General features: G+C 42.9%; 4 protein-coding genes and 1 long non-coding RNA gene across 9 annotated transcripts; 3 read left to right on the top strand and 2 right to left on the bottom strand.

Annotated features, from left to right (window-relative positions):
- Nucleotides 1–1,596: 1,596 nt before the first annotated feature.
- LOC128876338 (mitotic spindle assembly checkpoint protein MAD2A) lies at nt 1,597–2,989 on the bottom strand. The gene is made up of 3 exons (XM_054122607.1): nt 2,798–2,989; nt 2,326–2,688; nt 1,597–2,010 (listed from the first exon to the last, which is right to left on the bottom strand). The coding sequence occupies exons 1-3, from the start codon at nt 2,868–2,870 to the stop codon at nt 1,811–1,813; spliced, it is 636 nt and encodes a 211-aa protein (XP_053978582.1). The 5' UTR covers nt 2,871–2,989; the 3' UTR covers nt 1,597–1,810.
- A 249-nt stretch (nt 2,990–3,238) lies between these two features.
- On the top strand, nt 3,239–7,321 carry LOC128877641 (nucleolar protein dao-5). Of its 3 annotated transcripts, none has more exons than XM_054125128.1 (4): nt 3,240–3,416; nt 3,709–5,316; nt 5,435–5,518; nt 6,393–7,321. In XM_054125128.1, exons 1-4 carry the CDS (start codon nt 3,315–3,317, stop codon nt 6,546–6,548), a joined length of 1,950 nt encoding a protein of 649 aa, XP_053981103.1. In that variant the 5' UTR covers nt 3,240–3,314; the 3' UTR covers nt 6,549–7,321. The 3 variants fall into 3 exon arrangements, with proteins under 3 accessions (XP_053981101.1, XP_053981103.1, XP_053981102.1); XM_054125127.1 differs by having other exon boundaries at nt 5,432–5,518; XM_054125126.1 differs by lacking the exon at nt 5,435–5,518 and having other exon boundaries at nt 3,239–3,416; nt 5,708–6,536.
- A 328-nt stretch (nt 7,322–7,649) lies between these two features.
- LOC128876283 (uncharacterized) lies at nt 7,650–18,036 on the top strand. Its single transcript, XM_054122503.1, has 5 exons — nt 7,650–7,872; nt 11,656–11,816; nt 11,914–12,074; nt 14,488–14,656; nt 15,181–18,036. Exons 1-5 carry the CDS (start codon nt 7,867–7,869, stop codon nt 15,368–15,370), a joined length of 687 nt encoding a protein of 228 aa, XP_053978478.1. The 5' UTR covers nt 7,650–7,866; the 3' UTR covers nt 15,371–18,036.
- Nucleotides 18,037–19,129: 1,093 nt separating this feature from the next.
- Nucleotides 19,130–21,314, top strand: LOC128876344 (uncharacterized). Its single transcript, XR_008457006.1, has 3 exons — nt 19,130–19,502; nt 19,626–19,776; nt 20,087–21,314. It is a non-coding gene; the product is annotated as an uncharacterized LOC128876344 (long non-coding RNA).
- Nucleotides 21,315–21,451: 137 nt separating this feature from the next.
- Nucleotides 21,452–23,950, bottom strand: LOC128876342 (sodium channel protein Nach-like). Of its 3 annotated transcripts, XM_054122616.1 has the most exons (8): nt 23,717–23,950; nt 23,393–23,653; nt 23,168–23,315; nt 23,013–23,090; nt 22,631–22,858; nt 22,192–22,367; nt 21,988–22,091; nt 21,452–21,897 (listed from the first exon to the last, which is right to left on the bottom strand). In XM_054122616.1, exons 1-8 carry the CDS (start codon nt 23,920–23,922, stop codon nt 21,716–21,718), a joined length of 1,383 nt encoding a protein of 460 aa, XP_053978591.1. In that variant the 5' UTR covers nt 23,923–23,950; the 3' UTR covers nt 21,452–21,715. The 3 variants fall into 3 exon arrangements, with proteins under 3 accessions (XP_053978591.1, XP_053978589.1, XP_053978590.1); XM_054122614.1 differs by having other exon boundaries at nt 21,452–22,091; XM_054122615.1 differs by having other exon boundaries at nt 21,452–22,091; nt 23,195–23,315.
- Between the last annotated feature and the right edge of the window lie 1,019 nt (nt 23,951–24,969).

Genomic DNA, 24,969 nt, shown 5'->3' with positions numbered 1-24,969 from the left:
TGCCGCTGTAAACTGTGTTTGGTTTTTCAAGTTTGAGTATCCGAATTTCCAACAACAATAAAAGGATAAATATATTTTCATAATAATAACATTTGCATGTCGTAAAATGTTTCAAGAAATATTGATTATATTTTCTTTTTTAACTTGCATTTGTATCATCGATTGTACGCGTCAAGTGAATCTAAACTTAGGAACGACGGCGCAATTGTTCAATGTAGCTAATAATTACCAAATTATCCCCTACGTCTCAGATTCAAACGGTGCACTTAAGTCGTCGCAAGAAAACCAGCACACGGCGGACCAGCCGGATTAGTAATGTTTATAAACTTCAACGTATTTCCAGCAGCTTTTGCAGTGTGTAAACTAACCAGACAAAAAACCGACGTAAATCTAAATAGTCTAGGCGAGATTTATGAGCGTACAGCTTGCGTACAGCGTTGAAGATTATTATTACGGACGTGCCGTCCGCCCTCGGATGTGTCGGGCAGTGCGAAGACACCGTGGAAGCAAGCAAACTTGCCTTGTTCTCGAAAGTTGAATAATGTTAGTTCGAATGAAATAAAGAAAAAAAGAAACAAGAGAGAAAGCGAGAGGGCCGACCGAACGATTCGTTTTTTGTACGACGCGTGAACGGCGAACGATTCACGTTCGACGATAGTCTAATAGCGAAAACGAGGTGCACTATGGTTCGTAAAGGCTAAAAATCTCTAGCAGCACGAAGTACGTTAACGGAACTTAATAGCGAAAAACTGTCGTAAGGGAAAACGAATGCTGCTGTTATCGTAACGAAAGCATACGCCGCTGTTGATGTTTCCTAAACAAAAATGGTCTTCGATTATCGTTCGAGATAGTCCGGGTACGATAGGTACCGGAGGCGAGAATTTACGACCAGTACCAATTTATTCGATCGTCGCGAAGAAAAAAAAACGAAGAAAATAGTATACTTAAGAAGCGAGATTTGTATCGAGTTTCGTTTCAGACCGCGCACCGAAAGGATGCCTCGAATCCGTCGCGAGTTACTACTTATATATACTGTTTGCTCGCGAGAAGAGTGCGATATACTCTGCCTGTGGGTTGACCCACGTTAGCTGTGTACTGTCTACTTACGCTATGAGACAAGATAGGGACAAAGTTTGTCACGCTCTTCTCACGCGTTCACGATACCTTTAAAGAGATGCCTAATAGTCAAACGTGTACGCGCTCCCATGGATTACTTACTTCGATTCTACGTTTAATATCGGATTCATGTTTGTTTCGGGGATTCGTGTCATTACCGTGCATCGAAAGAGAAACGTGCGAAATATTCGAGAAATTTGGAGCGATCGTACACACTCGAGAACGTTTATGTAATGCTAACGACGTTACTTGCGATTTTGGTATATGACGTACGTCAAACACGGAGAATATTTTATTCTAGTCGTATCTTTCATGCTTTGCCAAGTAAAATAATATAATTCCTGTGTTACGTGTAATAGTCAATTATGTTTTAATAAAATCTGCCAAGATTCTACTGACTTATTCAATCTCCCTGTCCCTAAATTTCACTGAAACTATCAAAGTGACTGGTTTCCCATAGGATGAGCTGAAGTATCGATGTAATATCAAAAAATATATTCTTATAAAACTCTTTACAGACAATAATAGTGTCGATACATGCAAACTCTTAAAAATAATGCAACCATCGATGCAGTTTGATGATCTTGGTATATAATATAGTTTTGCGTAACAGCCTTAATTAATAATTATTGCTAAGAACATTGAAATTATCGTATGTTTTGTATATACAATCAACAACCACAGATACATAATTCTAAAGATTCTTATAACTAACTATAGTCTCCATCTTATGAAGAGAAGTTGAAAACGACCTCAATTGAACTTCTTGGCTATTGGCAATGAAAACAGGCTGTGTTTCATCCCATTCCTTTGGAATATTACAGTCAGGGACTGTATAAGTCAAGATGTCGAAAGAACATAAACAGTCCAATAATGGAAGAAAACTCACTGTACCTAAAACATAAAAAACCACAAAAATATTTGTATAACCTTGTCATCTCTCCCTAGTCCATAACATTAAACATTGATCCTACAAAGAATGCACACTACAGTTAACCATTCACACAATAACATGTCCCCAATCCACTCTGTGATTCTAAACAAATAGTTTCTAAAACTTATCTATACATATATTACCTATAAACACTATTTTTTCAAGTATCAGCATTATATTCTGCTATTTTATCGATCTGTAAATATCATGCAACACATGTTTCTACTGGTTAGGTTACATCAAAGCCTTTTGTATAAAGAAGTATAAAAGCTCACCCGTGATCTGGCGTATTACTTCACGGATCTCCTTCTGTATAGTTTTTACATCTTTGTTCCCTACATCAGGAAGATTCTTATTTATACTATCGTTTACTCCATTTGTAGTTTGACCCTCATAGTCGACCTTGAAGTCCCACTTTTCCAGAACTTCTTTAGTATTTACATTCGTTATAACGAGGGTTATTTTTTGTACTTTTCGTTGAACGAGCCACTCTTGAATCTGACTAAGCACAGTATCCAAGAATCCCTTGATCTTTGGATCCGTCGACATTAAAACGAACAAGCCAAAATTTTCAGCAGGCTCGAACGTTTCTGGTGGATAAATGCCTCTCTGATATAAAATACTGTTCACTCCGTAAACTGTAACAGAAAAACAATTCATAAAACAACGATTTCTACCCAGACTCCAAGCAACCAATGACGGTTATAAACACACATGAACGGAATATTAAACGATCGATGTACTTACGAAGATATTCCTTCACTAATTGTGCCGAACCTTTCAACGTAATACATTTCGTCTTTTGCTGCGTCTCAGTCATTATTTACAAAAGATTGCCGCTAAACACGATTAAAGAAACTGAATTCTCGTTCGAAAATGTAACACTTTACTGGGTAACTACAGAAGCCGCTTCATAATTTTTAAAACGTCCAATGCACTGCCAGCACTGCCTACTAACCAATCACAGAGTAGCGGGAAGGTTTCATCAATTTTTAGAAAGCGCAAAGACTAATTCAATTTACTACACAAAGATTTATACACAACGTAATATAAGCGAGATGCATCTTTAATTGATATTGCCGCAAAATTAATTCACAAATGCGTGTTTAACAAGTAATAAATATATGATGAAAAAAATGAGCGACGCATCTAAGTTCTATGCGATTCATGCCCGATCGCAGCGCCATTCACAGGAGGGCGGATGGTGTATAATCGTGCGAGAAGTTGTGGCTAATTTTCCGGCATCTTCGCTCACGCGTCCAGCATGGCATCCGCTGAAGAATTAAGTGTATCTGCCCTTGTGTACGACTATTTGTTAAAAAAAGACACGTCTTTGGCGAAGGTTTTTCAGAAGAAAACAAAAGCGGTAAGGTTATAGAAAGATTTTTCATACATACATTCGTTGATCGATTTTCATTGTGCCGCTGCCATGCGGCGCACGAAATGCCGCCATTCCGTCATACCACGTGGGCGAAATATTTCCATTCTTTCATATTTCGAATATTTCTTGAAATGGTATTTGCCTATCACGATCGTTCGTTTGTTTTTCTGTCATGGATTAACATTATTTCGTCTTTATAGTATTAATATGGGTAACTATCAGATTGATCGCGAAACTATTTGGAGCTTCGTTCATGTTCATTTATTTTTTTTTTCAGCCCGCGCTGCCTAAGGGAGCGCCAACGATACAAGAAGTATATCAATATTTTCAAAAGACTTCGCCCAAAAAACTCAACGTAAAAGCACAAACAAAAGACAGTAGTTCGGAATCAAGTTCAGAAAGCGAAGATGAAACGCCGAAAAAGGTCCCACAGGTAAATGGCAAAGCACCAGCGAATGCTGTAATAAATAAGCAAAAAGAATCTTCGGATGATAGCTCGAGCGAAGATGAGAAAACAGCACCGAAAGTAGCAGCAAGTGTTAAGCTTACCGTTAAGACACCATCTAAAGCACAGATTGTAAAGAAAAATAAAAGTTCGGATGAAAGTTCCTCTTCGGAAGAGGAAGAGACACCAAAACAACAACCGAAAGCAGTATCTACTCCAAAAGTAGTTCCAGCACCTAAAGCACAAGAATCTTCGGATGATGACTCTGATTCAGATGATCAAGAGATGACTAAAGCAAACGTAACTCCTAAGGTAGTTACAAAACCAGTTGCAAAGGCTATGCCCAGTAAGAAAGAATCTTCCAGCGATGACAGTAGCGAAGAAGATAAAAGTCCCGCTAAGCCAATATTAAAGAAATCAGTACTTGCTGCATCTGCAGTTAAAGCACCAGTAACAAAGAAAGCATCAAGCGAAGATTCCGATTCTTCAGAAGAATCTAGCGATTCGGAAAAGACGACTGCTTCAAAACAAACTCCAAAAGTTGTTCAAAACAAGACAAAATTAGAAAAACCTGTTAAAACGAAGAAGGAAGCGGTAAAACCTGTAAAACAAGCGAAAACTACCCCAGCAAAACCAATAGTCGCGAAGAAAGAATCATCGTCTAGCGAAGAAAGTAGCGAAGGAGATGCACCTCCAGCTAGAAAGCCTGCTCCTCCAACACCAGCAGTTGCAAAGAAGACTCCTACTAAGAAACGGGAATCTTCCTCTAGCGAAAATAGTAGCGAAGAATACGCACCTCCAACTAAAAAGCCAGCTCTCACACCAGTAGTTACAAAAAAAGCCCCTGTTAAGAAGGAAGAGTCTTCGAGCGAGGAGAGTAGCGAAGAAGAAACATCCGCTAAAAAACCTGCTCCCACCAAGTCGGTCACACCAGCTAAACCCATCCCGGCTAAAAAAGCAGAATCTTCCAGCGATGATTCCGATGATTCCGACGAAGATGAGAAACCAGCTCCAAAGCCTGTAACAAAACCAGTGGCAAAGAAAGAATCCTCTAGTTCCGAAGACTCTGATGACTCTGAAGATGAAAAGCCTGTTAAACAACCTGTAAAAGCAGTAGCAAAAGCAAATATCAAGAAAAAATCATCCAGCGACGATTCCGATGATTCGTCGGAGGATGAAAATCCACAAGCAGCGCCTATTATGAAAACTCCCGTAAAGCCAGCAGCTGCTAAAAAAGATTCCGACTCTGAGGAAAGCGACTCCGATGCCGAGGAAGAAGAGAAAGTACCTCAGCAAAAAACACCAGCTAAAGCAGAGAAGAGGAAACACCAAGAAATAGAGCAACAAGAGGAAGATGAGAATGATGAAAAACCTATGAAAATGCATAAAAACAATTACAGCAATTTTGTGAAAGCAGGCAATAGCTTCAACGGTGATAAGGTACAATATTTTATTTGGTACATTCTTTTTTAAAAAAATCTTGTAACTGTTTTTGAAAATGATCAACAATTTATTTATTTTGTAAATGTTTTTATTCGTCAAATTTTATGTTTAGCAGCAAAAAAACACTCCTTTCCGTCGTGTACAAGACGAGCGAATAGAATTGGATCCCAAATTGGCTAACAATTCTTTTGAGGCAAAGGTAAATGCTTGGAAACATCCGAGAAGCGCAGGTCACTCGCCGTTCCATAAAAAGCTTGAGACCATGTTTCCGTGCATTCACCGACCCTTTTTGAAATGTTCCTTTGGGGGAGACAAATCGAAAAGATATTCGCGTATGATACGTTTGTAAAAAAAACGGCGATTGACCTGAGTTTCTCTTTTGTTCTAGGAGGACGATCAAGAAGAGGGTGGTTTTAAGAAACACGGAGGAAGGGGTGGATTTGGCGGTGGTAGAGGCGGTGGTAGAGGCCGTGGGGGTGGCGATAGAGGAGGTCGCGGTGGATTCAGGGGTGGTCGCGGTTTCGGTGATAGAGGAGGACGCGGTGGATTCAGGGGTGGCCGTGGTTTCGGTGATAGAGGCGGTCGTGGAGGTGGTGATAGAGGCGGCCGTGGAGGTGGCGATAGAGGCGGTCGCGGTGGTCGCGGGAGAGGTGGTTTCGACAACAGAAAGTCGTGGGGTGGAAATGAAACCGAGGGGGGTCAATCGGACGGATTTAGGAGATCATGGGGTAATAAAGATGGCGAACGGGGTGGCGGTCGAGGGGGTGGGTTCCGGGGCGGCAGAGGCGGTTTCGATAAAAAGAAATCATTCGATAACGCGTCACCTCAAAATAAGAAAATAACGTTTGACGATTGATGATACAAAATATGTACAAAGATGAGGGGTACTTCGGTCTGAAAACATTGGTCCGATTAGATCAGAGTTTCTCAAATCGAAGAAGTATTTCTTAACGTAAACGGTTCGTAATCTCTGTTTGCGAGAAGGGTTATCCTGAACAAGTGAAGTTTGAGAAACATTAATCTAAGTCAGTGTTAGTACGACAAGTAAGCAAAGTTTAAATTTTGTCCAACAGAGAGGCGCACGTGGCTCTTGGGGAGAGAAAGCAAATCTAGACCTGAAACATACGAGAGGAAAGTCATTTCGACACGAAAAGACGAAGAAAAAACGTGGTAGCTACCGCGGCGGTCAAATAGATACTAGCGTCAATTCCATTAAGTTTGACGATTGAGCTTGAAGGTTAAAGGTTTGTGACCGTGTCTATATCTTACTTCTTAACGTAGCGGCTAATAATATTTAAACATTTACATATACATTTTACACACGTTTACTCAATCGTCAAACACGATTGATTTTGTCCTTTGTAAATTAGCGTTAATCGAGTGAAAACTGCATCAACGTTTTGTTTTTAATTCTGCCAGTTTTCGTTACGTAATATTTGCGGGTATCGTTTAAATATTTAGTATCTACAAGACTACGTTTTTACATGTCCGTTACAAGACTTCGAAAATCTATCGTTCCTAAAATAAATAGGAAGTTTGACAGATAATCATTAACATCTACATTCATTGAAGCTCGCAAAAAATATGTCCCTTGGTTAATCATTATTTTTAGTCGTTTGATCCGTTGAAGGAGGCTTTTTTACAAGTATTATTCTCGATACTGGGTGCTCGGCCTTGTAATTAGTACCAAGGTCACGAATACAGTGGCTTTTGATTAGTGCCATTATTCGAAAGCCATTGTATTTATCGAATGTATACTTTAGTACGAATTACAAGTAATTACGAAAAATCATGGACGCCCATCCGACACGCGAATCAATGGTTGATAACATCTAGCTCTGTATAGAAGATAATAAAAGTATGTCATAATTCCAATGCGTAAGATTTCGTGTATACGAAATGAAAAATCTGTTATATTCCTTCATTGTTAATTTAAAAATAACGTATACTTTGTACGATATTATCATTATCGAAGAACAAGTATAAAGATAATGTAACTAGATCGATTGTGTACCATTCCTTTGTTCTCCCTGCATCTTATTTTAAGTGGTATTTCATTTTTTAAAAGTATAACGATTCCCAGAGAGGTGTTATTCAGTGATCTGGATTGGAATGGAAGGAGGAGTTTTGACGAAACTCAGGTGAAAGAGGGGGGGCGTAGCTGGTTACCCTCTTTCGTTCAGCTTTTTCTCCAACAAGAGAAAAAAAACGATTTCGTGGCGGAATAGGGGCCGATATTCCTCGTTCCCATCCCCTCTTTCTCCCCAGCTCCGACGAAGCACAGAGAGCGGTTACTTACGATTCTACAGTCAACCTCTGGACATCCACCTGTGAGGACGGAGGAGGTGTTCGACCCCACGACATCCGGTGTAGTGACATGAACAGTGTTTAAGAAGACTCGTGGTGCCCTGGTTTCGATCCTGTCCCTTTCCACTCATCGAACCTTTCGATCGATTAATGCAACGCATAGTCGATCGCATAATCGTCGAACGGGCCGAGAAAAGGTTTCAGACGCTCCAGTGTTAGACTTGATCTTCATCACGGTGAATGACGGTGAGTCTTCGGTAACTCTGTACTAAATCTCGATCGCTAATTTTCGTGGCAACCCTATAAAGCTTAAGATTCATCAGGTTCGCATCGACCATTTAAGAAATTACTGTTTGCATGGGGTCCCTGATCTCGATTAGACTCGAGAGATAAATTAAGCACCCGGAAAATTAAACCTCGCGGTCAGGTACCAATTAGAAATTTTCGACGCGCATCTAACGCAGCAAGAGGAAAATAGTTGTGCTAAAATTTTAACCAGAGCTGAACAACCATTTCCTCGAATAATAAACGAATGAAATGTACCTGTTACAGCTCTCGAGTTGTTCAAGATTCGTATCTAGATTAGAATTTTGCCCGTCTCTGGTTTGAATTCATCCGTGTAGATGAACGAGCGCCACGTGCGATGGAGAGTGCGCGCATAAATCTTTGAAGGTCGAGAAAATTGAGATTACAGGTGGGAAAGATTCTGAGCAGGTACGAGGATGCAGCGGTGCATCTCGAAAATGATTATTGTAGTCGAGTTAGAGTGGTACGGGAGGTGATATTCTTCGAAGGTTTATCATTCAAGGGAGTTGCCCGAGGATTCTCCGAATTTATAGGCAAGACAATGTCTCAAACGTTTCCGAAATTCCAGTTCTTGCAGAAAATTTCTCGCAGCCCCGAGAAATTTAATAATGTCTGTAATAATTTTCTTTAACCTACGCACGTGTTCCTGTTCCCCTTTCCGTTTTGAAATGAATAGAAAGTTCAGGCCGTGGTGTGCAGCTTTCCCTTGCGAACATCGAGAGGGTTAATACTCGATAGCGTTCGCTCGTGACAGGGTCAGGTGATGGATGGTAAGGTGTTAACGAACCTCTGACGAGGACGTTTCTGCGAAACGGAGACCGGGATCGAAGCCAAAAGGAATTTCGAACTCCGTAACAAGACGCTGACAGTTAGAATAATTTATTCATGAAACGAAGCACCGAAATGGCTGTACCGTTATCGAAGACAAGGATGAATAAACGTACGCCCGATAAAGGCCGACCAACGCGAGAGGAAAGAACGTTTTCGACGATTCATCTTTACCGTTAGAACCGACCGCGCGACTCGCTTATGGTCCACGGTGGAATCTGCTCATCGCTTCCGGAAGTACACTTTTTTTCTCGAGTGTTTCTACCAGTTAGCGCGGTTCGGTGAGCTTACCCGATGGCTGAAACAAATTTTCTAAACGATTACAATGCCAGTTGCTTCCCGCGCAAAGATACAATGCACATCGCTCGTCGTGTACCGGGTTTAATTTATAATAAAAGGTCATATTCTCTCACAAGGTCTGCTATCAATTAAACTTTATACACGTAAAAGAGCGGGACCGATTCTGTTGTAAATAAACGAGGAAGGCCGTGTCCCCTCGCTCCTCCCTCGTCCTTGGAGAAGCTTCCACGCAGCTCCAGTTAGGAAATCGTTGCCCTGATCAAAGATAGCGAACAACCTGTTAATTGTTGTTCCTGGCGCAGTTTGTTAGCAGATTAACAGTACTCCGGCTGCTGGGGGAACGAGCTCCCAACGACGTGAGAAATAGCTGTGGTCGCGAACAATTGTTCATCTCCATGCTACAATTACCCACGGATGCGGCAAACCGTGGAAGTTCACCTCGATCTCTTCAAGTTCAAGCGATTCTCACATACGTCTCGTCTTCGCTCGCTTGGGATCAGTGGCGCATTATATTTTAACGAAGCCCAAGATGAAATTATTAAAAAACAGCAAACGTTTAAAAATAAACCGCATTTCTATTCGTTTATAAACGTTGATTCAGGGGATCCCCTTCGATCAAGGCCTTAGGCGTAAGTCTTGTTTGTCTGTGAGATAACCGTTATGCAATCCTTTGATAGACGGATAACCCGTATATATTTATCCAACCGCATTTATTCTGCGATCGATGTCGGATCGATAATTACACGCTGCGCCACGTCTAATCCGATCTAAACACGTTCAACTCCATGCTTTGCGAATCGAATGCAACGATCTTGGCGAAAGAAGATTGATTGGATAATTTATATTAGATATTAGAAGACGTTAAATAAGGAATTTCGTGACGCGACTAAAACTATCAACGTTATAACAGCAATTGTATAAATTCCTCCAGAGGATCTATTGCCACGTTTTAGTTACAAAGGATAGCTTTCCTCGTCCACGACGCATTTTCATCGCGACATGCAATTTCAGGAGGAAGATGTGCGAACGAATCAGTGACGAGAATTAACGCTGCGAGCGGCGCAGACTTCCTGAAGAAACAGATACGCGACACCGGTCACGGCCAATGACCAGCCTTGAGTGCTTACCCATTAACGATTTCCTTCCTTTCCTTTTCCCACGCGCGATTCATCGTCTTTGCCAGGACGTCACGATTTTCTGCCAGGCTGACCTCTCTTGGCTTCTAATTCTCGAGCACCACCCCGGTTAAAAGACCGCGAAGCTCGAAATAAGAGTAAGCGGGTACATTTATATCGCCAATTGTTTCGAGAAGATTTTCTAGAAATCGATTCAGACTCGAGCATGCCTAATTCGATGCGCAAGCATGCTTTCACTCGTGGTGAATCGTCGACGAACGCGCATAACGGAAGTTCCGCGGACCCGGCAACCCAGAAACCCCGAACGTTATACTTACATGGGATCGATATCGATTACGCTCGACTAATCGTCACTCCCAATTCGATCCCGTCACTCTTTCGCACTTTTTCGACTGGCTTTGTCGCTCGGGAGGCTCGAAAGGGAAAAAATGCTTTACTTACTCGTTTTCTGGCAGCGGAGATGCCAGAGTGTCAGCGTTCCGTGAAACGAAGTCACGGACCGAAGGAAACGATAACGGGAGGATTCAGAGTCGATCGTTGAACGTCCGCGAAATTGCGTGAACAGAACTCTTAACTCGCTGGCTGCTATTGATCACGAAAGCTCGATATTATCTATCGATTTTTGTACGTGTTACGTTAAAAATCAAGGAAGCAAGAAATGCAAATCTAAAGAAACGCGTGCAGTTGTCGCTGGCGAAAGATCTGGGTTGATTTTAAAAAAACTTGTCCGTACTATCGCAAGCGCGCTGAAGTAATCGCCAATCAGCTCTGGCGTCCAACCTCGTTCTGCCAATCGGAAGTCGACGCGCGTTTACGCATTCATGGCGGTATGAACGACTTTTTTTGAAACCAGTGCGCGGAGCCGAAGGTAAAAATAGACGGCACGATACGCGTGCGCGGTTACGATGAATTTTTACACGGCGAGTCACACCAAGTCCATTCAGTGTCATTTGCTTTTGCTCTTGACCTTGCGCGACCTCCCGAGGTCCAAGACCTCGCGCTCGTTCACACTCTTGTCGATATAGCGGTGGGCCTCAGCGAATTTTTGTTTCATACTTGCATTATATTCATTTGAAAATATCGAATTGACATCGCAAACAAATTGTAAACCTCTTAAATTAAAGAATATACTTGAATTTACTCCCGGTACTCGAATGCTAAATTATTCGAGTACGTCCAACCCTACTACCTCCATCGCGACAACGTGTTTCCTCGTAGCCGTGATCCAAGTCCAGAGCCAGCTGTGATTGTTTTATTCATGAGCACCCGTTCGTGCTGCCGAACGTAATTAGTTTCTCGTTAATACTCATCCACGAAGAGGTTCCCGATACGTGAAACGATTCTTTCCCGTACATTCCTCTCGCGATGTACAGGCTGCTCCATCGGATATGGGCAAAATTCTCATTTAGATTGGTAACAATAATCCGGGGTAAAAATAATATTTGAATTCCGATTCCAGATGTCCAGGTACCTCGGCCTGATTCTCGTTATCACGACGTGTAGCCACGTCTACGGAGCCAAAACATGCGAGGGGAACGGTCTGGGCCTGAAGTACGTGTGGGGCGACGCGCTGACGGACCCAATGGACTGCGTGGGCCCGAATAACATGCAGTATCCGTCGTAAGTGTCCCCTTGTAAGGGCGTCCGCTGAAATTCGAGGCAGCTCCCTTTCCGATTTCCTCGATGTACCGTTCCGATAAACGAAAAAATGTCGTAGAGCCGCGATATCGAGAAGTTACAAGAACCTGTGGGCGAGCAGTCGAACGGCGAGGTCTCATCAGCCACGAACGATCGACCCCGAGCTGACGAGGCAGGCACTTCTGCACAATTACAAGGCTGTTCACGGCGGCTACTCGATCGCAGAGAACTCTCGAAACGGTAAGTTCTTCGCGAAAACAATTTTAATGAGCGACCAAGTGGTCTCTTCTTTCGAGAACAGTTCGAAAGTCTGATACGACGAATCCATCGAAACGGTTTTTTCGCTCGGAGAGAATCGCGTCTACGTGTACGCGAAAAACAATATTTTCATTCTATTCGATCGACGAGCGAAAAATATTTTGCTCCCTTGGCCCGCACCCTTGTCGAACCTCCGCAATTTATTTTACGCGTTCCGCGTTCGCTATTTTGCTCGAATAGAATTTCGTGCACACACATAAATATCTCGTACCCGTACTCGTTTGGTGCCCTCGGTTGCGGCAGCTCGCAAACACCAGCGATGGCGGCTATTAATTTATAATTATCGCAGTCGCTCCTGCGGGGTATTATCGAGACGATGCGCGTTCACGCGCGCGTTATAAGGTTATTGTACCGTGGCTGGTAATATGCAAACATTCTGCTCTCATGCTCTGGCTGTTTCCCTCGCGAACGTTCCCGGGACTTGGCGCTTTTAGAAGAAGTATGCAGTTTCCCGCGGATTTGCTGCCGTGCGAATGTTTCGCGGTGATACCGTTGCTCAGACATTAACGAGAGAACCGCGTAAAGTGTTACACACCTGATCTCAATGAAACATTCAAGCTGGATAGAGGACCGAAAATTATTGCACTCGCTATAGAGTAGAATCTCGATAGCTCGGGAGTTATTCGGCGATAAAGATAACGTACCACCTTGCTAGCTTTTAATACCAATCTATAGACGTATCGAAACTTAATCCGAATTCTATAGAGGGACATCGTCTGTAGCTTTACCGATATATCTTCGAAGGTTCATTCAAATTCAATTCGTGCCACTTGATGCGGTTCCCTCGTCGATCGGGCGACTGTAAAGTGCTCTTGTTCCATAAAACATTTATGCGTCACCGGGTTTCTCCAACGAATTCAGCGCTGTGCTAGTTCACACCCGGGGTGGTCAGAATATTAATTAAACTATCAACCACTAATTGTGCAATTCGGATAGAATAAGATTCGTTAACGGATAATATTTAACGAAATACGATCAGGGGGCTCGAAAACGCGTTTAACCATAAAAAGAATGTTTCACGGATCGCAATGCTTTCCTTCCTTATAGGTCGGAAAGTAAAAAGTTGGTTCCGCAAGCACGCAGTGTCGCCTACTTTCGTAGCGCTTTCCCTAAGCGCCTACTACCGAAACAAAAAGTGTCAGCTACAGCAACTTTCGTTTTTTCAACGTACGGACTATCGATTTTTGAGTCCAGTCGCGATGAAGGTTGCGCGCCATTGGTGTAAACTGAGTCGTCAATTCGCGGAAGGACACGTCGTTCGATTCCGAGCTCGTTCACGCAGGACGCGTTCGAAAATCTACAAAAATCGGAACAACCGGTTGCGCGTTGTACCAGGACCTCGCAGCCTTGACTTACGCGACTGTCCTTATGACACGAAAACCTGGTTCGAAACAACCACAACACCCGCTGCGCGTGTTCCTGCTCGGTCGACGCGTGACCTTTGATTCTCGCGCCATTAGAGACTCGTTAGCCGCGAAAGAATGAATCCATCGACGGTAGAACGTTGTATTCTTCGTCGGGTTCGAGACAAAGTGAATCCTAAAGTTCTCGTCTAATTAAAATAAAAAAAAATTTCATTTTGACTAGAAAATAAATGAAATACGCAGCATATAATTGATAAATCGGTTACTCGAATTTTGATCTCGCTGGAGAAAATCTGTCCCACTGTGGATACTATGGATTAATGGGTCCGCTGATGCAGGAGGACGGTAATAAGGCACCGTGTTATCCGGCCAATACAGTTATCGCTCCGTTCTGCTCGTAACGGGACCCGCTGGCGACCCACTCATCGTTTCGAACACACCAGTCGACGGAATTCCAAAGAAAGGGCGCCGATATCGCGAACGAATTACCCGATTCCTTTCGTTCATAGAAATCCCTGCCGTGAATTCAAATTTTCGACGGATGACCGCTGGGAATTTTTTTCATTCGCGTTCCTTCGACGTTCCCGCATGGCTCTAACCGAGGAATCATGCTCTCTCGGGTCGTCGATACTGTTAGAATTTATTTATTCATTTATGCAGATGGGAAGACACTGTTTAGTGCGAGTAGAACATAATTACGATGGAGAACGAAGGTAAAAATTTGCATATTATTACTCTGGACGATGTCGTAATTTGTCTAGACGAGCACACATGGTGCGCCGTTTAGCATGATGACCATGTTTCCGCAGTCTTTGATTACATGCCCCTTCTATGGTATATCATTAACGTCGAGGAACCATCACAGGTCAATCTAGTATGTACACCGTACAGTACGCGTTGGGAAATGAAAAACACACATCTGGAAGACGAATAATTGTTTACTCGAAGAAAACAATTATTTTTGCCCGTAGGACGAGCATTTTCACCGAGAGAATCGTGCGGTTCTCCAGCCAGATTATGCAAAACGAGGTACAACACTACGGCGCCCATGTACGGGGTCAGCTTAACCAGTGGTCAACCAGTGACGATCGTGCAAAAATTCCCAGATCTTTTGCAGCAGGTCGTCTTCGAGGTTTGCGAGTAAGTACTCCTCGTATAACAACTAATAATTTTAACGATGCATTTCATCGTTATCATTTTTAATTTGAAATGGACTACTCGCCCATTATCCATTACTTTTGTAACGGACTATTTTTCTAGAAACGCGTTACAAAAGTTTTGTATTTCTTACAACTCTTCTCCTCGTACCAGTTCCTCTATACGTCGCTTCGAAAACTCGCTCGCGTGTCTCCGAACCGCGCATACCAGATGCACAGGTCTCGATCCTTATCCACTGTTACTTTCTTAGCACGTCGTGTCGTGATCCGCGAACGTGAGCGAGGCGATTCAAATTCGAAATTCATCGAGGCTTATCGGCGGGTGGTCGCGGCGATTCGAATGTGGCACAGTGGAACGAACTGGTCTACAATGTCGAGTTCGTGACCGAGGACGAGCCTACTTTTGAACCGTTTATCGGGTCGCTGTTCGCACTGTTTGTTTCATGACAACCCAATAGTTAACGTATTCACGGGTGAACGTATAGAGACATTGCCGAATTGTTTCAGGTCGAAAGAGTGCGACGTGGTCCACGGTGAATGCACGCAGACGTACGTGCCGTACCTGTTTCTAGTGATTCCTCTCGGTCCAGTGACCTTGACCGGTCAGGATTACGTTCTCGTCGAGAGCGGTTGCGTCTGCAAACCGAGGAATTCGGCAAGCGCCTCGTCGGAGCCACCGGCCGTTCCGAGCTTTTAAACGTTCATCGAACCCTCCAGAGCTGGTCTGGCGTCGCGAGCATTTCCAAAGGCGGGCAACTCTCGAGAGCCAGCGTCCAACGTCGCGTCGAGCGCGACTTGTCGCTCAGGAAGGTGAATCCTCGTGCTCTAAGAACCTCGCCGCCGGGACCTAGTAACCTCTTTGACGGAGCTAGCCCATCGCCGTCGAGAGACCAGTATTCAAGTTGCTAGAAAATGATTTCTCGGGAGAAATCGAGAAAATGGACGATTTTCCTTCCCGCGAGATCGTTCGATTTCCTTCCGCGACGGAAGGTGAGCCGCTTTTTACCTTTGACATTGAAATTTCGACCCTCCCCGGTTAATTGAAACCCGATTTCGTTTCGATTACCCGGGGATTCCAGTGTTTCGCGTCCCGACGAATAAGTCGCCACCATCGTTCGTTGGAATGTAAAATTCGCTGATCCGCGTGCCGTTGAATTTTGCAGGGCAAACAGTACCGTTTCCGACAGAAAAGCTCTTATACGATACGATATAACTTGGCGCGCTCTCTAAACGTGCCGCGTCGCGTGTCCATACCGTTCTCTCGTTAGTTTCGTCAATTTCAGGTGAAAAGGGCTCGAAGAGATTATTTCAGCGTGAAAAAAAAAAACGCACGTATCGGGACGGAGGCGATCGTTTCGCGGAATCCGGTCTCGGAATTCGATCGAGTTCGTTAGACCTGCCTCGCGAGCCGGTTTCGAGCTGGTGGTACAGGCTGCCTCGTAACAGCGTTCCACGGAATGCATCGTACAAGTTATTCTTTCCAGAGGCATCGTAAAGTCATATCATTCAGCTCTACCAGAGTTGCAACCAGCCCGGAAACGTTAATGGGTTCTTCGATTCTCCATCGCTGCACGATTGTTTTTAACGTGTTCGTACTTTATTCGTCCTTTCATCGATGCTTTTCCTTATTGCTCGATTATATTTACGACACCGGTAATTTTCAAGTGTCGGGAATATAGCATGGGAATCCAGTTCTTTATTATCATTATTCATCTCCGTAAATTGTGAAACACAACGTGTGGTGCGATCGTAGGTACTTAATACCGCGAGTTGCAGTGGGATGCAACATATGGCGCTTATCTTTGTTTTTCTTGGCATATTACGTTCTTCTTTTGTATTTATCAAGTAATACTTAACAAAACGCACCGCAGGGTGCCCGCTTCATTTTTTTTTTTGGATAATTATGTGCGGAACGACCGCATGCTGCGCCCCACGGTCCAAAGCGATTCTTTGTGGGACGTGCCACATGGTGAGCTTCGCATATTTCTTGAATGTTTCTTTTTTTTTTTTCTTTGCGGAACGTATCATTCACTCCGCGCCTCATTATTCTTGAGTAATTACTTTCGAAACGCACCATGTCCTGCACGTATTTTTTTTCTCAAACGATTATATGCGGTCACATTATGTTTCTAGAGCGTATAACTTGTTATCTTATTCGACTTATTTCATGAATATCCGTTGAGAGGGAAATATAGAACGTCAGAAGACAAGATCATACTCGTTATGTTGTTCGAGGTAGCCTAGTCACTCGCGGGACACGCCACTGGCCCGCTTATGCTTCTCGGAACCGGACTCTGGAAGCTCGTCGTCGGAATGGTACCGACAAACAGGATGGACGTGCAGTCGCGGTACGAATGGACCGTACCATGAATTCCGATGAGTATAATGTACCGTTAGCCGTGTTGCGGGACCCTTCACCTCGATTTACTTCACTTGGTTATTTCATAGACGGGATCCGTGCGCGGCGCCCAAAAGAGGCTCTGACTCTGCCACTCGTGTTCGTGCCGCGCCACTTATCAAAGACAACCGTTTAAAACGTCATTAGACCGTCTGTTAACGATCTGGGATTCGTTTCGTATCTTCCATACGTCCTCGATTAAAATCTCGTGCATTAAGTCCACTACTGCAAGGAACAACGAGCCTTCGCTTGGTATCAGAGATAGAAAGATCGATCCTGAGCTGGGAATAAGGTGGTATCATCGTTAGGTGAAATGTGGGTAGGGTCGAATAGTTTTTTTAATTGTAAACTTGCTATTCCTCGCAGGATTAATCTTTTTTTCTACCTACAATACATTTGCGGTTCTTGTACGTTGAATCGACGATGATTGTTTATCGTTAATTCTCTGCTAGATGTTATTAATATTATTAGAATACGCTGATTCGACGTACAATGATTTCGTCGACAGCTCACGGATCAGTAATAAGGGGAAAACGATTAACGGAGAAGGAGAACGGAGTATTAAGAGATAGAGAATAATTCTTATCTAAATAAAAATTTCGAATAACGAATGAACGATAATTAATTGCTTGTCTATTAATTGTTACACAAACGGCAGTACTTGAATCGTAAAATGAAATAATTCGTAATGGATAACCAGACATTGATCTGTTCTCTCAAATATAAGTCACAAATAAGTTTACTCGCGATTGAATACGTTGGATTATCCAATTTCTTTTATTTCAATAATAAAAAATAACTTTTTATCCGGCTGAGAGTGTTGCCTATCTCTAGTGGAACGCAGCTCTACGTTCAACACGCGCAACGAACGATGCTTCCATACCGCGTGTCATCATTTGTATCTATAGTTGTAATATGCAATCATGTATTAAATAATTTATTATTAGATTACTATGTACTGTGTAATAAATTATTTCAATGAATATAACGATTTTTTTGTAAAAATAAATTTCTATTTTAATTCAACTTTTGTAGGTACGTTTTTAAAGAAAAGATATCAAAGGGTATACATAAAAAGAAGAAATATATTACGCGCGATTTTCATTCAACTTAATAGCCATCTCGCGGTGAATAGGTACAACTGAAATTCCGGCCTCCGTACAGCGCACCACCGGGAAAACGCCCAAGCTTGTCCTCGAACAGTCCCTTTTCGTAACGCTAGATGGCGCCGTTTACGTGGTAATTTACCGACATTATGGTAATATATCGACATGTCGGTAAATCAACTAGATGGCGCCATTTACGTCGTGATTTACCGACATGTCGATATATTACCATAATGTCGGTAAATTACCACGTAAACGGCGCCATTAAAAAGAGGAACTATTCGAGGACAAGCTTAGGCGTTTTCCCGGTGGTGCGCTGTACGGAGGTCGGGATTTTAGTTCCACCTATTCACCGCGAGATGGCGATACCAATTATTGTTCCGTAAAAGCGCGTAGTTTAGATTCAAAAGTGATTATATAACCAAATAAATGAAATCTTTCGAGCAGAATGTCTTTCCCCTCTATTAAAAATATGCAGGGACTAATATTTTGCGACCACTTCCTTTACGCAGTCTAATTTAACGTATCGAGATTGTTCTCTCATAAAAATCAAAACATTTAACTGTGTTTTAACAAGTATAGAAATATGAAGCACACGCGACTCTGTTTTTTAGATTGAAAATACGTACGTAATAATAATATCTTAATCTTTCCATTCCCTCTTAACCTTTGATTTATAACCAATCACAGTTTAATATAATTAATTTCTAAAAAAGAAACGTATAGAATTGTAGGAAACAGTTGCGACGAAAGAGTTAATATACAAGCGCTACTTTACTCTCCTCGAGGAAACTTACGGCGTCGTTTCTAGCGTCAGGTGATCCGGAAGGCCTTGAGTCGATATCCGCCCTTGCATCGACGGCGATCGCGAATCGATCCGGAGCTTTTTCCACCGGAGCTATATCCAATATATTCACGTGTGCTTAATATAACCCGAGGTGGCAGAGAACACGTTGGTTTCGCATCAACAGTCGGTGGTGGGACCTGGGCTACCAATCCTGGAGCAGAAGTTACAAGGGAAGGTGCAATATATTGTCCGCGAAAGAGCTGGTGGGGATCTAACCACGGTTCCTGGAGGAATTTCGGGATCATCGCTGATCCTGCGTAGAACGATCCAGTCGGAGATCGAACGCAAAGTGACGCGGTGCTTTGTTATTCCTTCGGCTCGATTTCGATTCGTTCGTTTCCAGTAAACTTTCCACGGCTACGGCTCTCCACAGTTTAAAGTCGACTAAACAGCCAATCGATAAAAAGCATTAACAAGTTTCGTTGACGAATTCGTCGTCCAAGAACAAAGATTATCGTCGAGCGACCGATAATCCTCCGTAAGTAGCCATCGTGGCATCCATTTCGTACAATGAGGAGAATATTATATTGGTATAGAGAGTAGAGTCGAGGTGAACTTGGTCGACACGCGAACGCAAACGAATGCTTTTTATCCTCCCCAGTGCCGTGAACTTCCAGTGAACACCGAAAAATGCCACTGCCAGCCCACGAAACGAAGAACATCCTCACCACGTACTTCATACTCATACTTCTGTTGATTTGCCTCTGGTTACTGTACGCAGGATTGTTTTAACTTCGGTGTACCTCAGCATGGTGAGTTTATCATTCCGTACGTAATAATAAATATTAAAAATGTTCAATTTTGTTGGAATTGCGTGGCAGTTTTCGAAATGAGAAACAAATATATATGGTTACGTCTGTTCCTAGAGATTTGCGGCACGGTAGTGCTTCTTATAGGTCGTGATCATTGAAATCTCCGCGACAAAGATGATTTCTGGCACGCGCAGTCACGGATTAATCGCGAAAGGGTCCCGGAACGCAACCTAATTTTCCTAAAAATGTACTCCGCGCACTCTGTGGAGTGAACATTGCCGTAAAATGTGGTTGTTTTTGTTGATTTCAGGGTCGAAGCAAGAAAGGAACACCTCGACAGCCCGCCAACCTCGATTGGTCTGCGATGCCACGCTCGTTCGTATCGAAAAGAATTCAAAATGAACAAAACCAGTGCTGAGATTATTCGCGCTTCTCCCGTGCAATTTTATTCTCTCGATTTTGTTCTGTTCGCGCGAAAAGCAAAATGTAAGTCCATATACGTCGCATTGTATCGAAACGGAGCGATGGAACGAGGTTCGGAAAATGGGACTGTTCGAAAAGTATCACCGTTGCTAGTATGTGTTTCGTTCTGCTTGAGACAGCCGATTGGATATCGAAGTCACCTTTTTACATAATCATAATAACATAATAACATTTTTTTCAAATCCTAGCTCCCACCGAAATGTATTCCAGGGTAATTGGATTTCCAAGTGGCAGCTTTGTTTCTAATAAAATCGGCAAAAAGTACTGGCGTTTTACCAGAAACTCGACGATCAAAGAGAAACACAAGCTTCTCGTAAACACGAAACGTTACGCGACTCGAGAGCGAATGTTTCGCGAAGTAACGATGGCGCCTGTCGGGCTGTTATAAACATATTTTTTACCGATGGAAGAATGCAAGATTTTAATTTGAAATTTTGCACACGCTTTTTTTATTACTGTTTTAGTACGATGTACACATTTTCAGAGAAAGATTTACCTAAGAAAAGATAGAAGAAAAAAAAGTCAGCGACTTCGGGGATCGAAAACACTTCTGTTACGCGAACTGCGTAAGAAACACGTGGGCGTTTAGTCGAAAATAGCCGATGCTTCCAACTCTCTTCGCGGTGTACAGCCTAACAGTCGACGTACAGAGAACTAAGTCGGTATTTTCGATAGGACTCCCGAAAATAGATGTTATGAGCATCGCTGCTGTCCGAATATATTGCCACGCTAAGCCGTGATCGACGGATCCTCCTCGATCGTTGCGTAACCGTAGACCGTTGCTGTTTCTCCAGGATCGAATTACCGATTTATTCGATTACGAATTTTTACGTATAAATAGAAATACCGCGGAGAAACGTTTCTCGACCGCTTTCCATGTATCGCGACTGTTTTTTGCGACTGAGTTTCGTTTATTTGAAATTTTAATTTTTCGGATAAAATAATATATTTTCAGCGAATGTTGCGTAACGTTTGAAAGGGGATTGCTTTTTGCGATAGTTAATTGTAACCATTACAGTGGCTTCCTTTAATAAAGAAGTTAAGTTTTTTTGGAACCTGAGACGAAGCTAGCTCGTTGGATCGGCATAGCCACTACTCTCTAAACTCTCGAATGGTTTCGACTAAATGTCTCCTCGTCAGGAACACGATTCGTCGTCAGACGAACTTCAAAGCGGAAACTGGCCGTAGTAAATATTTTTACCGCCGTGGATGTAAACGTGTTCGCGACGTTCCAGTAATCGCTCGAAATAGATCTAATTGCTCCAGATTCTTGGTGCTCCACGTATGCCAGCGGCGTTACACAATAGATCTCCCGAACCGAGCCATCGATTCGTAGAGCTGACCCGTTTCCCTGTTCCATTCCGCGATAGAAAGGGTGTTTGAAGACACAAAGAAAGAGAAAAGTGAAACGTTTAATCGATCCGTGATACACGTGTCTGCGTATACTTACTAACGATCAATAATTATACGATGGAGGATCAACGTGACTATCGTGGACGATTCGCTTCCTCTTCGAGGTTGATTTGATTTTAGGCCGTAAGAAAATTGCACGACATAGCAAGCCACCGAAATAAACGATCTCGACCAGGCTTAGGAAACTACAGCCGAGGAACAGACTAAAAATCCCTCCAATCGACGCTGAAATATAAAAATATACGAAAATTCTGCAATAAAAGATAGTTTCCTCGAAGGTAAACGTATGAGAGGGCACTTGTTTCGAATCGTTACCTAAGAGATACACCTCGTCGGCCGCTGGCAACGTTTCTGTGATCTGAAAGACTTGCGAATTCATGAAGACCCTTAAAACAGCGCTCTCTTCCGATACATGTATGCTGGAACAAACGTGTAGCTCGTGTCGTCAGTGATGGGGAACGTGGCCTTTAAGAACGAAAGTATTCGATACGATAATCGATTTACGAAGCATCGACTCACTAGCTAGACGAAGCGTTGGTTTTGGTCAGGTACATCGAGTTGGGAAAACTGTCGTAAACCAGTTCTTGGCACGGTGCACGACAAGAACAGGTAAAATTTGGCATAATGACGTCCTTGTCGATACTTATCTCTTTCGAGTGCTCCTGAATGCAGATCAGTCCCTTCAAGCCGCAACGCTAAAATTGGTCCTGGCACTAAGAAACTAGATAGGATCGGTAATAGCTCGTTACTTAAAAAAATAGTCCACCGTTAACAAAAAAATTACGATTGAAGAATTAAGCCTGTAGGAGAATTTATAAACAAAAGGTTGAAATGTATACAGGGTGTCCCAGAAGTAATGTAAGAAACCGGAAATGGGAGGTAGCTGAGGTTGATTCAGAATCGTCTTAGCTACATATACAGACACCCTGTACATATATAGCGTTTCTGATCAATTTACTTTGATTTTGTAATGCTCTGCTATGTTGCTGAAGATGTACGGCAAGCATCCGCAGACGCGGATCATCATTTTTATTCTGCAATTCGTGTAGCAGTTCAAGTACCGATAAGTGGGAAAATATTCCAAGGTATTTATGTTTCCCGGGATGCACACAGGGACCTTTTGGTTTGCCGAGTTGAGATGATCCAATCCTTCCGGCTTTATAATGGCCTCTCCCTTTATACTGATCTGTAGATACATTATGCAACGTGAACGATCTTTGCAATGAAACGGTCCTAGAGGTAAAAACGCTTCGTCAAATAAATCACGAGCTTTTTAAAATATTTAAGGAAATCCAAGAAACAACCTATTCCGCGTCGGATAATCAAGTCGAACGTGGTACCTGCATCTCGCGGTGCTTCTGCACGGCGTACGAATTGGAGTTGAGTCCTGGAAACTCCATGCTGTGATGAACGATCACCTGTTCGAGAAACAGAGAATGTCAATGTTACGAGTGAGTCTATCATTTAATTTGGACAAATTTGTTCAATATCCTACCAAAACGCCATCGTTGTTAGTAATTACTTCATCAAGTTCGTTCTCGCCGATGTCGTCATCGTTGAGGACATCCTTCTTTATCACTAGCTTCAGTCCGCTCCTCCGACCGAAATCGACGGAGGCTAGTGGCCTCGGGTTCGGCTGTTGTCTGAACGTTTCAAAGAAAACGATGAAGATTACCTTCTAAACAATTTAACGATAAACTATTTTCATTGATTCACTTGCTTTTCGCGTCCCACGAATTCTTCGAGAAGATAATTGAAGGAGCAGCAGCATCCGTAGGAAGTGAGCGAGATCTTGATGAACTTGTTGCAATCGATTCGCTCGCTGCTCCACCAACACGCTTCGACCACATCCTCGCAGGGTTTCAGGTTCTTCACAAAATCCATCACGGTCCATTTGTTCTCCTTCAGGAACATTTGCAACTTGTCCATGTGCTTGTACTTCTTTACAGGAGTGTAGGGCAACATTATGTGATGGCCGTATCTGCGTCGAATTGCGTCGCGTTAATTAATCGCATGTTTACGTTCTTCGTCAACCGTCACCTACTTTAAGAAAGTCATCGCCAATTCTCTGGTTACGTTTTCCGGCAAAATGGCGCCGTCCATAATTTTCAAGCGTCTTTGGAGCGAAATGGGCGAGAAAGGGCAAATGGTAACGGCTGGGAACGGCATCTTGAAAATTGGATAGTCGAAATCTTTTATGTACGTGTTCGTCGGATCCTCGTCGTAACGTTGCATGAATTGTATCACCATCAGGCTTAAACCTGAAACGAAACCCTTGACAGTCGCCTAATAAAACACGTTCCTGGAGATTTGTTGTATCTCGACAATTGTTTTAAGTATATTTCAACAACAAAAATATATACATTAGGTTCGATATTTAAACTGTAAAATCACTCTTTGCTTTGGATTGAAACGTGTATTTAAATCTTGAAAAAAATTCTCGACGTCTACGTGTACCCTCTTATGTAAACATAAAATAGTAGTTGCTTTCTTAAATATGAATATTGCATGGGAAATATCGTAGTAGATTCTGACAGCCTTCATTGCAGCTTCTTCGGGGTTCAAAGTGTCCAATCCGAACAACACTTGGACCCTGAAGTCCCTGCTAGTACGAATCACAAAGCCCTGAATATCTCGCACACTTTTAGTCACGTACATACGAATCCGGCGAGCATGGCGCAGAACCACATAATCTTCCCATAGAACCCGACTTTTATGCTGAGTTTGCCAAAGTATTGCAAGCCGTGTACGGAAGTGCTTGCCAAAAAGTCGTTCACGACGTCTTGAACCGTTGGAATATTTTTGGTATCCTCCGAAGGATCTATCGCGTGGGTGGATTTTGCGTCGACGACTTTAACAGTTTTTCCGATTGTTCGTGCCACGCCTTCCGAACCATCGAGTCTTCGAATCTTCGGCTTGGCGTTGTTGTAGTAAACAAACTGCTGCTGCGTCTTGGGGAATCTCTTGGACATCGTCGATCGTCAGTGTTAAACACTGTTTACCATCGAGAAGTGTACAAAGTTTCTGTAACACGCTTCAAATTAACTCTCGTGAACCTACTGAGTTGCTTTCGCACGGAATGCTGCGTTTTATGAAAGTCAACCAAGGTTCCGTGCGAAGTTTTCGTATAAATTATTCACAGGCTTGTTTTAAAATTAATCGTATAGGCGGAAGGCACATGCCAGCCGATAATATCGCGCTACCCGCACAAAGGAACGTCGATTGTCAGCCGTGCGCGTAGCACGCTTCGTTCAACGATGGGTTTCGGTGATTTAGATCCAGTTGTACGATTGGAAA

The sequence above is a fragment of the Hylaeus volcanicus genome, chromosome 5, assembly GCF_026283585.1.
Source record: "Hylaeus volcanicus isolate JK05 chromosome 5, UHH_iyHylVolc1.0_haploid, whole genome shotgun sequence".
Classification (NCBI taxonomy): domain Eukaryota; kingdom Metazoa; phylum Arthropoda; class Insecta; order Hymenoptera; family Colletidae; genus Hylaeus; species Hylaeus volcanicus.
The sequence above is the reverse complement of the archived record's forward strand: the minus strand, read 5'-3'. Positions and strand labels throughout refer to the sequence as shown.